Here is a 14,225-nt window from a genome sequence, read left to right on the forward strand (position 1 = left end):
TATGTATGTTAATCTGAAGTAGCGATTGATTATCTGTCTGGAGCTGGACACAGGCGCGGTGTCTGAGACAGAGGTCAACAAGATAGACTCAAAAGGACTTACTGCTGTTGAAATATAGGTAAGTTTCGCTAACAGAGGAATTCTGTCTTATTTTTAATTAGTGCCCATTTCGTTAAACTTGCCAGAAGACTGTCCAGAATTCCTACAAAATCATCTCCGTAGCACTAGCAACAGTGTATGCTTACGTAGCCGGATTTCTCACCACTGTCCGCATCTCGTGGTCGTGCGGTAGCGTTCTCGCTTCCCACGCCCGGGTTCCCGTGTTCGATTCCCGGCGGGGTCAGGGACTTTCTCTGCCTCGTGATGACTGGGTGTTGTGTGCTGTCCTTAGGTTAGTTAGGTTTAAGTGGTTCTAAGTTCTAGGGGACTGATGACCATAGATGTTAAGTCCCATAGTGCTCAGAGCCATTTGAACCTTTTTTTTTTCTCACCACTGACGAGGACAAAGAGAAAGTGGCGTGAGAATCAACACGCAAGCACTTTCCTCTAAGACTGCAGATTAGTCAGCTTGTAGCACCCAAGTGTCTGAACCATATCTGACGCTTGGGGCATGTTCGGCGCTGGGGACAGCTTTCCTACCGGGTGAACCCGAGTTCCAACAACGAACTTTTGGAAGTGTTTTGGGGATGATTCTGAGTATTTTTGGTGTAAGAGACCCGCGGTGGTGGCTCTTTACAGATCAATGACATCTTGTTTGATTTCTTACCCACAATCAGTCTTTGTATGTGTATTCCAGAGAATATACCTGTACAACAGTGCATGTGGCGACTGTTTGAGGTGTGTGACTTGTTAGGGAAGAAACGCGTTACCTGTACTCAAGGTATTTGCTATTAATAACTGCAATGTTGAATTTAGTCTTTGCCCTCAAGAGGACATACAGTATGGCTCGGTTGTGTATTGGTTTTGTTTTCCCGGTGTTGTTAGTTGTGAGATGCAGCAGTATGAGTAGGTTTATTGGTGAAGAGTTGCAGTACTTACAGACAACGAACGGACGCCACGTCTCCCCTGCAGAGCCACACGGCGCTATCGACGGGGAACTGCCAGTCAGTTTCTCAACGATTTAAATGTAGGATGCCAGCAACTTACTTTCAGTACTGTACGGTAACAGAAGCACCGTCTCGGTATCAGTAGCCTGTAAGACGCCCGGGGATAAAACATCTAAGGTACCGGCTCAGTACTGCATAAGTCTCATAAACACAGGGCTATTTTACGACCGCGTTACTAAACCGCACTTACCTTCTTTCCCCGCGGCTGTCCTTGTTGCTTCTCCCACTGCCAGCTAGAAGCGGAATCTGTAATGATTATCGTATAACAGCCTGGGGAGACACTCGCGCAGTGCGATCCAAGTTTATCTGATAAGATCGAAAATACGTTCTGCTAATCAAGCACTTTAAGTTTTGGGCTCCACTCTTCACAATTAATATATCAAATAATCGCTGTAATCATTCATTGACACTTCTGCGTCTTAGTCCGTTGGATTGTCAATGTCGAAAACTTTACTGTCGAAAACTTTTTCATACGGTACAAATGTCTGTAGCATAAGCACATGAAATTTTTTGTTCACACAGGCTGTTGTAGGTTTACATGACCGACACAGTCCTTGCAAGTTTCGTTAATCTGTTCTAGTGGAATAATTAGTTATTCTCACGATGGTACACGCGACCGATCGCGACGCGCGTTTTCGATTATTTGGTGGTACGATATCCGAACCAGAGTACCTTTCTCGTAACATTCAGTCACGCCGATCGTATGTCTCTTTCCCTCTTCTGATGTTCACGTGGGTGGCTGTCTAGTACACATTGCTTGTCCCGTAACCGACCCCACGCGTTTCGTTGGTTGTTTTCCCGACGCGAGACATTATTTCGTAATTATGATTCTCAAATATATCATCGAATTTCGAGCGTCGCATGTGACATGAAGTATACATGCTCGATGCCAGTGGCATGAATATTAATTACTGTTACTGACGCACGCATACACACACATACACACACACACACACACACACACACACACACACACACACACATACACGCACACACCACAGAAGCTAGGCTACGACTCTCTTTAATCGCGCCCTGCGCTCTCCAGGGAGCGACTATCGATATACGCGTGGGAGGGGCTGCGATAGTACAATTTGCTTACTAGCCGACAACCGACATTGCCCTTACTTTCGGACGTTCAGCATAAACAATTCCTGTTCAGCGGAAAGAGCAGTTCCTTGTTGTCGACAACTCACTGTTTCAGCTGTCCGGGCTAATGACCACTCCAAGCTCACTAGCCGTTAAATCTGACTTAAACAAACAAAACAGAGCGTGTTTAGCAATGCCCCTACAGTAGGTCATGAAACCAGATTTCTCCTGCGAAATGAGATTGTAAAGGATCGGAATGGATGACCTCCACAGTGGCAGCATTTAGTTTAGGTGGTAGTTTGTTGTCAGCATGATGACCGATAGTTGCTCAGAATTTTTATTTTTTTATTTTTGAAGAGCGAACTGCAGCATGCAATGTTTCTGGCTTACTTTCGTTATTCAACAAAAGTGATGTAAGCTCTGTTTTCATTCGATGTGCCACACTTTGTACCTGTTTATTGAATATCTTTCAAACAGAGGAGTATTCAAAGAGAAGGCAGTGAGGAATTTTTGGCGTTGATCATGCTACTGAGCGGTCTGGAACTTGTAGATCACTGAGATAAAAATGTGAAGGATGTGGAATTTTGGAAATATGTTTTGGTAAAGATTAATTTGAGACATGAAGATTTGTGGGTACTTTTCTTGTTACACTGTTCATTTGCGCGTAATTTATAATGTGTTTGGAAAACAGACGTGATTAAGGAAACTTACCTATTTACATGGTTTGCATTCAGAAGCTATACATTTACCAGTCCTTTACCATTTCAATAATTAATTTCATATATATCTGACATTGCGCCAACCGTAGGGGGCGATCTGAAAGTTATATTATTTTGGAAGAGCCAAGTTTGCCAACATCCCTAGTAAATCTTTTCTTATTACTATTACGGCTTTCGACAGATCTATGCTGTTATCCTAGGATCTTTCAATATTGTAACATGTACGTGCTTGTTATAACACTGAAAGTCACTTAATGATATTACTTCAAATTGTAATAAAAAGTAGCAGGGAACATCTGCACGTCACAGTTAAAACATATATCTTGTATTGATGTCCGAGCATACACTAATCACTTGACATCACAATGTCAACATTGTGATGTTGTGTCAAACTGTTATAAAAAGAGACCTTGCCTCGTTGAAATTCATAGGTTCTCATGAGATCGCCGAAGTTAAATGCGCTAGGCGTGGCCGGTACTTGGGTGGTTAACCAACAGCAACAGCAGAATCAGTTAGTCTTTCATTACTGAATATGAAGACTGTAGTGTAGGCTAAGCATTAGCCAAATGTTACTTGTGTCCTTGAAGCTTTCCAATAAAGTGGTCATTCAAAGGGAAGGAGAAGAATTGTTCAGAGTGAATATGTGTCGGAACTGTGTAACATGTATTATTGGCTCAGAAAAGAAGCCCTTGTGCTATATTATACCCAGGACGTGAGCTAGGAGGCAAGGATAGGCGGGGATGGGGGGAGGGGGGGGGGGGAGAGGGGAGGATGCAACTCATATCAATCAAGGGGAATGACAGAGTGGCTATCGGTATAATTTACACCCACTAATAGTCAATATCTATTACATGTTCTTTCTTTCATCAAACTAATAGCGTCGGTTGGTAAACTGGAGGGGGAGAGGGAGGGTACCCACTCCGCTATGGAACGTACAATGCCTTGCAGAAATGCAAAATATGTATATTGATGTAGATTGAGAAGTAACTTCGGTTTGCAGAGACTTTTTTACTACGAGTCGAATAGCTGTCTGTTTCAGTTCGTAATGATACCCATAAATAAGGAGGAAATCACTATTTAATTTCTGTTTTCTTTTTTTGTTCCAGCCATCTGGTTGACTGGAATGGATGTCATCCAGCCACACGTCAGAAGGTACGGCACATGCTTGCCTTTTGTTGTGCATCCTGGCTCACCTTGTTATCTCTGCTGGCTGCTGTTAGGTATTTCAGATAATTCTGTTGCGTGGTTCTTCGTATTTACACATATATATCTGTTGTTTCTCTTGGACTAAGTGTCAGTTTATAGCTCATTACAAACAAGCGATATCCTGCATTTACTACACCTAAGGATCCATCTACTTCTGCAAGAACTATGGCCGGGTATGCTTATTGCGAAACTATTTCCCCGAATATTTAAAGCTTTGAGTCAAGTAAGATTGCAGTAAACATTTCAAGAAATTTTCAAAATCTCTTGCTAAAAGCGGATTGTCTGATGATAACCGTTGCGCTAGTGCTGGAGAATATTGGGTGAATTATTATTAATAACGATATTATTATTAATATATTTATTTTTTGTTCATCTCTTCATCTGCAATTTTAATACAATATTCGTACACAGTAATAAAAGGGGGCTAATAAATATGGTTTTAAAACAAGATTTGAAAGAGTCTCATGTAATTTGCAGCGACACTACTAAGAATTAACAACAGTGTTACTAATGGTATAGAATAATACTAATGACATTGCTACTGTAGCTCATAACAATAACAAGAGCTACAGCAGAATACACAAAATGTACTTCTAGTTGTAAAAAATGAGGTTTATGACATAGTTAGTTTTCAGGGAGAGGAGAGCAGATAGATTGCATCGACGAGGCCTTTGGGAAATGAGGAAGGTTACGTTGGAAATAAGGGAACGCAATTGTAAAGGGGTACGGTTTCTTACGCATCAAATACAAACATTATTATCATTTTAGCAGATGTACCATCACCTGTTTTAGTGACAAAATGAGTCGTTTTGTTGTCACTGGAAACAACTTAGAGAGGGCGGTTGGATAATTGATTGGAAAAGAAAAGATTTCGCTCTCGTGTGAACGAATGTTCGTGCTGTGTAGTACAGGCAAGAATGGTAAGGTCGAGGAGAGATATGAGAGACTGTATAAATTGATAAGACGGTGAAGAAGACAAAACACGTGGAAATTTCTCTCCTTTTCCTCACGTACTTCGGATAGCCGTGTATGAAATGGTGAAATATGATAAATAAGTCGAACGTCACATATACGTCGTATGCAGGCGTTCATTACTAGATCACATCACCGGGAGCTATCTTGAGATAGATCCTACAAAGTAACAACGCTGTAACAAAAAATTGAAAGTACTAACGTTTGTACAAGTTTTTTTTTCTGGTCAAAAGGGATAAGCATGTCATATTTTTGTAGGGTACTTAGAGATGCTGATTTCTTCTTTGAAACTGTACCTATGTGATCAACCCAGTATTGGTTTTGCATTATTATTATGCGTAGATTCTTTAGCTTTGGAGGGAAATTTATGTTTGTAGCAGTAGTGATAGGAATAGTAGTGGCATTATTATTACTGGTATGTTTCGCCCTTTATATTAAGAGTAGCTGTCGCTTGTAAACAGGACATAATATAGGGTTGCTTGGTTAGATGTAAGTATTGGTTAGCCCCTAAACATGGAAATGAGAAAAGAACATGCTATTGGTCCAGCATAAACAGGTTCAGACTTTACTTGTCATCTACGCGTATTTCCCAGAGATGCTTGCACGACAGCATCCGTAGGGCCTCATCGAGTACTCTGGTTCGTTGCAAACGTGTACTGGATAAATATATTGGACATCGATACTGGGACTAACAGAAGATAATTTTATAGATACAGTCACAAAAATGTCGAGTAATGAATGAGTTATTCTGGATAGTCGACTTGGACTCATGAACTGGGAATATGATAAATGTAAGGTAGGACATGTTCTGAGGCATCAAGGGATCACCAATTTAGTGCTGGATGGCAGCGAGGAGGGTAAAAATCGTAGAGGGAGACCAAGTGATGAATACACTAAGCAGATTCAGAAACATGTAGGCTGCAGTAGGTACTGAGAGATGAAGAGGCTTGCACAGGATAGAGTAGCATGGAGAGCTGCATCAGACCAGTCTCAGGACTGAAGACCACAACAACAACAACAAGGCCACAGCTATGTAAACTCCTCGCAGGAGCATTAGTCATGGAGCAATGTTAGAGTACTGTATAGATATGCTGAACCTCTAAGTGCATCAGTGCCTTAGGTATCATGGAGGAGAATATCTGTTTACATGGAACTGCCTCAGTTGTTGAGATATTTGAGAGTGAAGTCATGTTGGGAGAAGAGTAGATTGGATATTCGGTGGTCTCAAAGGTCAGGAGTAAGCAAACAAGAGAATTATTCATTGGGGGTGACATCATCTCTGGCTTTTCAGTACCTAAAGATCGCATTGAATGAGGAATGAGACCACAAATGCCTACAAAAGTCTGGCCAGCCTTTTGAAAAATAGCCAAAATAAATGAAGCTCTGAGGGACGTACAGTTAAATATTTTGAAATAAAAGTTGTTTGGCTATGTCTCTACGTTGTCTTAGGGAATGCTATCAGACATGCATGTGCACTTCTCCTAAATAAAATAATAAATTGTTCTCGACGTATGAATCACATTAAAGAATGCTGTGTCGAATATACATACAGTAATCTAAACAATATTTTCCAATCCAACTACAGTTTTTAAAGTTCAAAAATAATAGTTTATTCTGTTTTGTGACTCACTGAAGGCAGACCGGTGGTTAACTTCATCAGCGAATTAAGTAGATTTAAATAACTCGAGACCACAGTATGGTAGATACGAAAGTCAGTATACGACCACCTCCGTTGTTGGGCAGCGAGCTGACTGCCATGTGGAAAGCCCAGGTTCGATTCCCAGTACTGCCAGGGATTGTTTGTTGGTGGGAGGACTGGAACGAGGTGCACTCAGCCTCCTGAGATCGACTGCAGAGTTATTCGACTGAATAGTAGGGGTTCAAAGGTCAAGAAACCGAACGACGGCTGGGCGAGTGGTGTGCTGACCACATGTCCCTTCTCTCCGCATAAGATGTCGCCATTACCAGAAGATGGCATCGCAGTCAGTTGGTCCCAACTGGCCCGTCTAGGACACGAAGGTGGAACTTTTACCTACTTTTAAGCTCAGTATATAATTAAAATGAGCGGTAGCACAGCATGTGTTTCAAGCTCAAAATTGTTTGAGCTACTGCATGGTCGGGACCGTGTGGCTCGATCACCGCTCAGACCAGCACTCTTCAGGTCTGCTGAAGCAAGTGTCAACGAACTGTAAGGCTGCTACCTTTTTGTAAGTTCGGTCAACCCTACGCGAAAATCTGTAGCATCTGCGTCACTTAACGACTCTGAGCGATCACCAACGTCGTTTATAACCTTTTATACAGCAATTCGGTCTTAAAACGAGATTTGTCTTCACAAAATCGAACAGAAACAGAATTAAATGATGTATTACACCTGAGTCTGTTTTAAGTAGTTAGTCCACAAATCAAAGTTGAAGAAATACTCGTACATATTTTAACTGATGTGACCTACCTTGAATAATAGGTATTGTACAACCATGTATGACACCTATTGCTTACAGTATATGACCTGATATTTTCATTGCTGCGATGAGAATTCATGTACCTAGAACCACATTTAAATTATGGGCAAAACTATGCAAAATATTGAACAACTATCAGAACTGACAATTAAACATACAGTTACTATAATATAAGGATTTTAGACGAATCATGCAGACATTGGCTAACATGCTGCCATACTGATCGTGGAACTGTTTTGGTTTATTAATTAAACTGCCTTTCGCGAGGTGTTCAATTAAATTGCCTTTCACTGGCTAATTACGTGTGCAGTCAAATGTGTGTTTACCTAAGCTGATGTGTGTCGATGAGAGCTATAGACTGATGGGTCGACCTATTTCGTGGATAAGAAATTACCATTGTTACTAACTATTTACTGAAAACCCGTTACATAAGCGTCCATGGTTCTGAATTATTTACTGAAAATCCGTTAGATAAACATACTTGGTTCTGTAACTAATCATACACATCATTTGCATAGTGTACATATCTGCTGAATCGGTTCCTTCGCCTCTTTAAGATGGTGTGCTGCACTTTACTGTAAGTACTGTGGTTTGCGCTGCCCATGAGCAGATATGTTCTTTGTAAGTGATGTCGGGAGGACATAATGTCATCCATGGACAGCTGAATTGTGCATGATACCAGTCTCGCCGTGTGGGTCAACCACGTCTCACCTGTTATGCTGTTCGTGCAGTACCAGCAACAGCGCTAATGCGCAAATAAATCAGAAAATGCGCCTGTGCTCTCTTTACGGCATGTCCCGTCACAGGTAGTATAGCTCATTCGGAGGGTGATAAAATCCTTACCGCTGACGTTTTGTCGGGTTTTGTAACTGTACATTATTGTTCAGAGTTTAGCTTTCTTTCCAGTTTTTTTTTCTCCTGTGAGAGTGCATGATCAGTAGTCCTGTGAGAGTGTATGGTGAGCAATGCATGTTGATTAGTGTACGTGAAGTCAGTGTATCTTCTGGATGGTCATATCGTCTGTGGCTGTCATGGTACTCATGTTGACAAGAACTGCAACATAATATTTGGCTTTCGTTTCCCAATTGCGTACGTAAAATTGCAAAAAAGAAAGCACGGTTTTTGACTGTCAATTTCGGCATTTAAGTTATTTTCAGGCAGGTTGTATGCATACGAAGGTTGAAGTACAAACGACATTAAGTGCGCACCTACCGTTATCTCTCCTTTTCTGCGACGTGGTATATCAAACTCACAAGTCTAATGCGATATTAGTCCGTCTTCGCTACAGATGACATATGAAATTACCGTATGTCAGGTCCGCATGTTATGCAAATAACCATTTTTTAGACATGCTCAAACATGTTTCAGCATATTTGCGCCATAATCAGTGAGTACTTTGATTCGCTTCTCCATTTTTATATATTGTTGGGTTTTGAAGAACTCCCCTTACATTACGGTTCACTGGTAGCTTGTCATAGAAATACCTGTTCTCACCTGTGTTCTCATCTGTTGAGAAAGTTCACTCTGAAATACAGTACATATTTTTTGGTGAATTCAGTCACAAGCTACACCTTTTAGATTGCAGGTGTTTATGTTACTGCTGCGTTTCCAGCCCCTCTTGATGTTAGCTTGTTTCTTCTTCAAACAAGGGAACATCTGCAGAGACAGGACATACACAGCAACATAGACACTTGTAAAGTGAAAAGGTGTAACTTCTGACTAATGTTCCGCAAAAAAATGTGTACTGTATTTTTGCCTCAACAAATGAGAACTGAGATGAGAACGGATCAACGTCTACATCTACATCTATAGCTACATGGTAACTGTGAGACTCTCACCCCTATTGCGCGATAACACGAAACGAGCTGCCCTTCTTTGCACTTTTCAATGTCCTCCGTGAATCCTACCTGGTAAGGATCCCATACCGCCCAGCAATATTCCAGCAGAGGACGGACAAGTGTAATGTAGGCTGTCTCTTTAGTTGGTTTGACGCGTCTTCTAAGTGTTCTGCCAACAAAGCGCAGTCTTTGTTTCGCCTTCCCCACAATATTATCTATGTGGTCTTACCAATTTAAGTTGCTCGTAATTGTAATTTCTAGGTATTTAGTCAAATTGACAGCCCTTAGATTTGTGTGATTTATCGTATACTCATAATTTATCGGATTTCTTTTAGTACGCATGTGGATGACCTAGCACTTTTGTTTTTTTAGTTCCAATTGCCACTTTTCGCACCATACAGAAATTCTCTATAGATCATTTCGTAATTGGAATTGGCCGTCTGATGATTTTACTAGACGGTAATTTACAGCATCATCTGCAAACAATTTAAGGGACCTGCTCAGATTGTCACCTAGATCATTTATATAAATCAGGAACAACAGTGGGCCTATGACACTAACGTACGGAACGCCAGATATCACTTCTGTTCTGCTCGATGATTTACCGTCTATCACTACGAGTTGTGAACTCTCTGAGAGGAAATAACGAATCCATATACACAACTGAGACACGATGCTCCACGTGCACGCAATTTGATTAATAGCCGCTTTTGAGGAACGGTATCAAAAGCCTTCTGGAAATGTAAGAATTTTGAATCGATCGCTCTGAGATCCCTTGTCGACAGCACTCATTACTTCATGGGAATAAAGAGCTAGCTGTGTTGCACTAGAACGATATGTCCTGAATCCATGTTGGTTATATATCAATAAGTCATTTTCTTCAAGGTGATTCATAATGTTCGAATACAGTATATGCTCCAAAATCCTACTGCAAATTGAGGTCAGTGATATGGGTCTGTATCTCAATGGGTTACACCGATTTCCCTTCTTGAATATTGGTGTGACCTGTGCTACTTTCCAGTCTTCAGGAACAGACTCTTGGTCATGTGAGCGGTTGTATATGATTGCTAAGGAAGTCGCTATTGTGTCTGCATACTCTGACAGGAACCCGACTGGTACACCATCTGGACCGGAAGACTTGGGTTTCTTAAGCGATTTGAGTTGTTTCGCAATACCTAAGATATCTATTTTTGTATCACTCATGCTAACAGCTGTTCTGGTTTAGAATTCTGGAACATTTACTTCGTCTTCTTTCATGAAGGAATTACGGAAAACTGTATTTAGTAACCCCGCTTTAGTGGCACCATCATCGGTAACATTTCCATCGGTATCGCGCAGTGACGTTATTGACTGTTTTTTTGCCACTGGTGTACTTTACATACGATCAGAATCTCTTCGGGTTTTCTACCATATTTTGAGACAACACTTCATTGTGGAAACCATTAAAAGCATCTCGCGACTAATCCCTGTATCCGTTATGACGCTCTCTATTAGATCAGGATTATTTGTGGCTAAGAGGTCAAGTGTGTTTTCGCAACCATTTACAATTTGTGTGGGCTCATGAATTAATTGTTCAAAGTAGTCCTCAGAGAAAGCATTTAGTACAATTTCTTAAGATGTTTTCTGTCTACCACCGGCTTTGAACATGTATTTTTGCCAACAAATAGAAGGTAGACTGAAGTCTCCACCAATTATAACTGTATGAGTGGGGTACTAATTTGTAATGAGGTTCAAGTTTTCTTTGAAGCGTTCAGCTTTTATATCATCTGAGTCGGGAGATCGGTAGAAGGAGCCAATTTTTTTTTTTTTTTTTTTTTTGGTACGGCTGTTGAGTATGTTGAGTATAACCTCTACCCATAGTAATTCGCAGGAACTATCTATTTCAACTTCAGTACAAGATAAACTAGTATAACAGACACAAACACACCACCGCCTACTTTATTTAATTTATCCTTTTTCAAAACTTATTAAAACCAGCTACCAATACTCATTAAAGTAAAAAGAGTCCTACAGAAACGAATAGCTACAAAAATTAAGCAGCGAGTAAAAGTACCTCCTGATAGGGCGCGAATGTCCTCAAACTTATTTGAGCATTTATAAAAAGAAGGCAGTTGTTTGCGTAATAAGCGGACTTGCAATCCAGCAATTTTTGTCTGTGAACTGGGCTATTGGTCGAGCTTCGAAACCAGATGAAGAATATGTGATATACGTCTGATCATTTGTACAATAACAGAAAAATTCTCTTTTTTACGTTAATTTGATGTATAGTTGGTTGGTTGGTTGTGGTCTTCAGTCCTGAGACTAATTTGATGCATCTCTCCATGCTACTCTATCCTGTGCAAGCTTCTTCTCAGTACTTACTGCAACCTACATCCTTCTGAATCTGCTTAGTGTATTTGGCTCTTGGTCTCCCTCTACGATTTTTACCCCCCACGCTGCCCTCCAATTCTAAATTGGTGATCCCTTGATGCCTTAGAACATGTCCTACCAACCGATCCCTTCTTCTGGTCAAGTTGTGCCACAAGCTCCTCTTCTTCCCAATCCTATTCAATACTTCCTCATTAGTTATGTGATCTACCCATCTAATCTTCAGCATTCTTCTGTAGCACCACATTTCGAAAGCTTCTATTCTCTTCTTGTCCAAACTCTTTATCGTCCATGTTTCACTTCCATACATGGCTACACTCCATACAAATACTTTCAGAAATGACTTCCTGACACTTAAATCTATACTCGATGTTAACAAATTTCTCTTCTTCAGAAACGCATTCCTTGCCATTGCCAGTCTACTTTTTATATCCTCTCTACTTCGATCATCGTCAGTTATTTTGCTCCCCAAATAGCAAAACTCCTTTACTACTTCAAGTGTCTCGTTTCCTAATCTAATTCCCTCAGCATCACCCGACTTAATTCGACTACATTCCATTATCCTCGTTTTGCTTTTGTTGATGTTCATCTTATATTCTCCTTTCAAGACACTGTCCATTCCGTTCAACTGCTCTTCCAAGTCCTTTGCCGTCTCTGACAGAATCACAATGTCATCGGCGAACCTCAAAGTTTTTATTTCTTCTCCATGGATTTTAATACCTACTCCGAATTTTTCTTTTGTTTACTTCATTGCTTGCTCAATATAGAGATTGAATAACATCGGGAGAGGCTACAATCCTGTCTTACTCCCTTCCCAACCACTGCTTCCGTTTCATGCCCCTCGACTCTTATAACTGCCATCTGGTTTCTGTAGAAATTGTAAATAGTCTTTCGCTCCCTGTATTTTACCCCTGCCACCTTAAGAATTTGAAAGAGAGTATTCCAGTCAACATTGTCAAAAGCTTTCTCTAAGTCTACAAATGCTAGAAACGTAGGTTTGCCTTTCCTTAATCTTTCTTCTAAGATAAGTCGTAAGGTCAGTATTGCCTCACGTGTTCCAGTATTTCTACGGAATCCAAACTGATCTTCCCCGGGGTCGGCTTCTACTGGTTTTTCCATCCGTCTGTAAAGAATTCGCGTTAGTATTTTGCAGCCGTGACTTATTAAACTGATTGTTCGGTAATTTTCACATCTGTGAACATCTGCTTTCTTTGGGATTGGAATTATTATATTCTTCTTGAAGTCTGAGGGTATTTCACCTGTCTCATACATCTTGATCACCAGATTGTAGAGTTTTGTCAGGACTGGCTCTCCCAAGGCCGTCAGTAGTTCTTATGGAATGTTGTCTACTCCGGGGGTCTTGTTTCGACTCAGGTCTTTCAGTGCTCTGTCAAACTCTTCACGCAGTATCGTATCTCCCATTTCATCTTCATCTACATCCTCTTCCATTTCCATAATATTGTGCTCAAGTTCATCGCCCTTGTATAGACCCTCTATATACTCCTTCTACCTTTCTGCTTTCCCTTCTTTGCTTAGAACTGGGTTTCCATCTGTGCTCTTGGTGTTCATGCAAGTGGTTCTCTTATCTCCAAAGGTATCTTTAATTTTCCTGTAGGCAGTATCTATCTTACCCCTAGTGAGATAAGCCTCTACATCGTTACATTTGTCCTCTAGCCATCCCTGCTTAGCCATTTTGCACTTCCTGTCGATCTCATTTTTGAGACGTTTGTATTCCTTTTTTGATGTATAGGGTTGTTATAATGAAGTTGTTGCTACTTGCGCCAGTGTAGACGGAGAACTGTTAATCGTATGGACACTCAACTTCAAAGAAACGATGTTTGTGTCGTTAGTAGTAGTTTGTCATGACGTGCCTTTAGGTGCCGGTACTGGTACGGCGACGTAGGTTTCATATACAAGCATCAGTGTGCGTTGCAGCTGCAGACAGTCAACATGGATCTGGACTAGGCGAGTAGGGCTTTACTGTTGTTTTATCAAAACAACAACAGTAGCGCTGCTGCTCTTCTCGAATATCGACGCATTAATGGAATGCGGAGACGTCCTCTTCCCGCACGGGGATCGAAGAGCGGGATTTGGAAGTTCGAATTAACTGGTCCTATGGTAAATGGTACTGGGGAAAGCCGACGGCCAATTGAGCAACAAATTGTTGCAGAGGTTACTGTTGCCACGGCTGAGAATGCTCGAAGCAGAGTGTGATCTTCAAGTAGTGCACGAACTGTGTCGCGACATCTGAACATTCCATGGTCCACTGTTCGAAGAATGCTGCCACCAACTGTGAAATTTCATCTGTAGTGTGGTCCCACGCTGTTGTGAATGCAGATGGTCGTCACATTGAGCGACGTTAGGAACCTGGAACGTGAACATGGTACGCAATAAACAAATGATACCACCTCGTGTACAAATCAAAATGTTTATCCTTAATTCGTTTATTCGTTATTTCTCCTCCGCACAGTT

General features: G+C 41.0%; 1 protein-coding gene across 1 annotated transcript in view; it reads left to right on the forward strand.

Moving 5' to 3' along the window:
* Positions 1 to 4,015: 4,015 nt before the first annotated feature.
* Positions 4,016 to 14,225, forward strand: part of LOC126335378 (mucin-7-like) — a 100,822-nt gene continuing 90,612 nt past the window's right edge. The window contains exon 1 of the mRNA XM_049998596.1: positions 4,016 to 4,063. Within this exon, the coding sequence (XP_049854553.1) occupies positions 4,039 to 4,063 (25 nt within the window). The 5' untranslated portion in view covers positions 4,016 to 4,038. The remainder of the gene's footprint in view (positions 4,064 to 14,225) is intronic.

This window comes from Schistocerca gregaria, chromosome 2 (assembly GCF_023897955.1).
Source record: "Schistocerca gregaria isolate iqSchGreg1 chromosome 2, iqSchGreg1.2, whole genome shotgun sequence".
In the NCBI taxonomy this organism is placed as follows: Eukaryota; Metazoa; Arthropoda; class Insecta; order Orthoptera; family Acrididae; genus Schistocerca; species Schistocerca gregaria.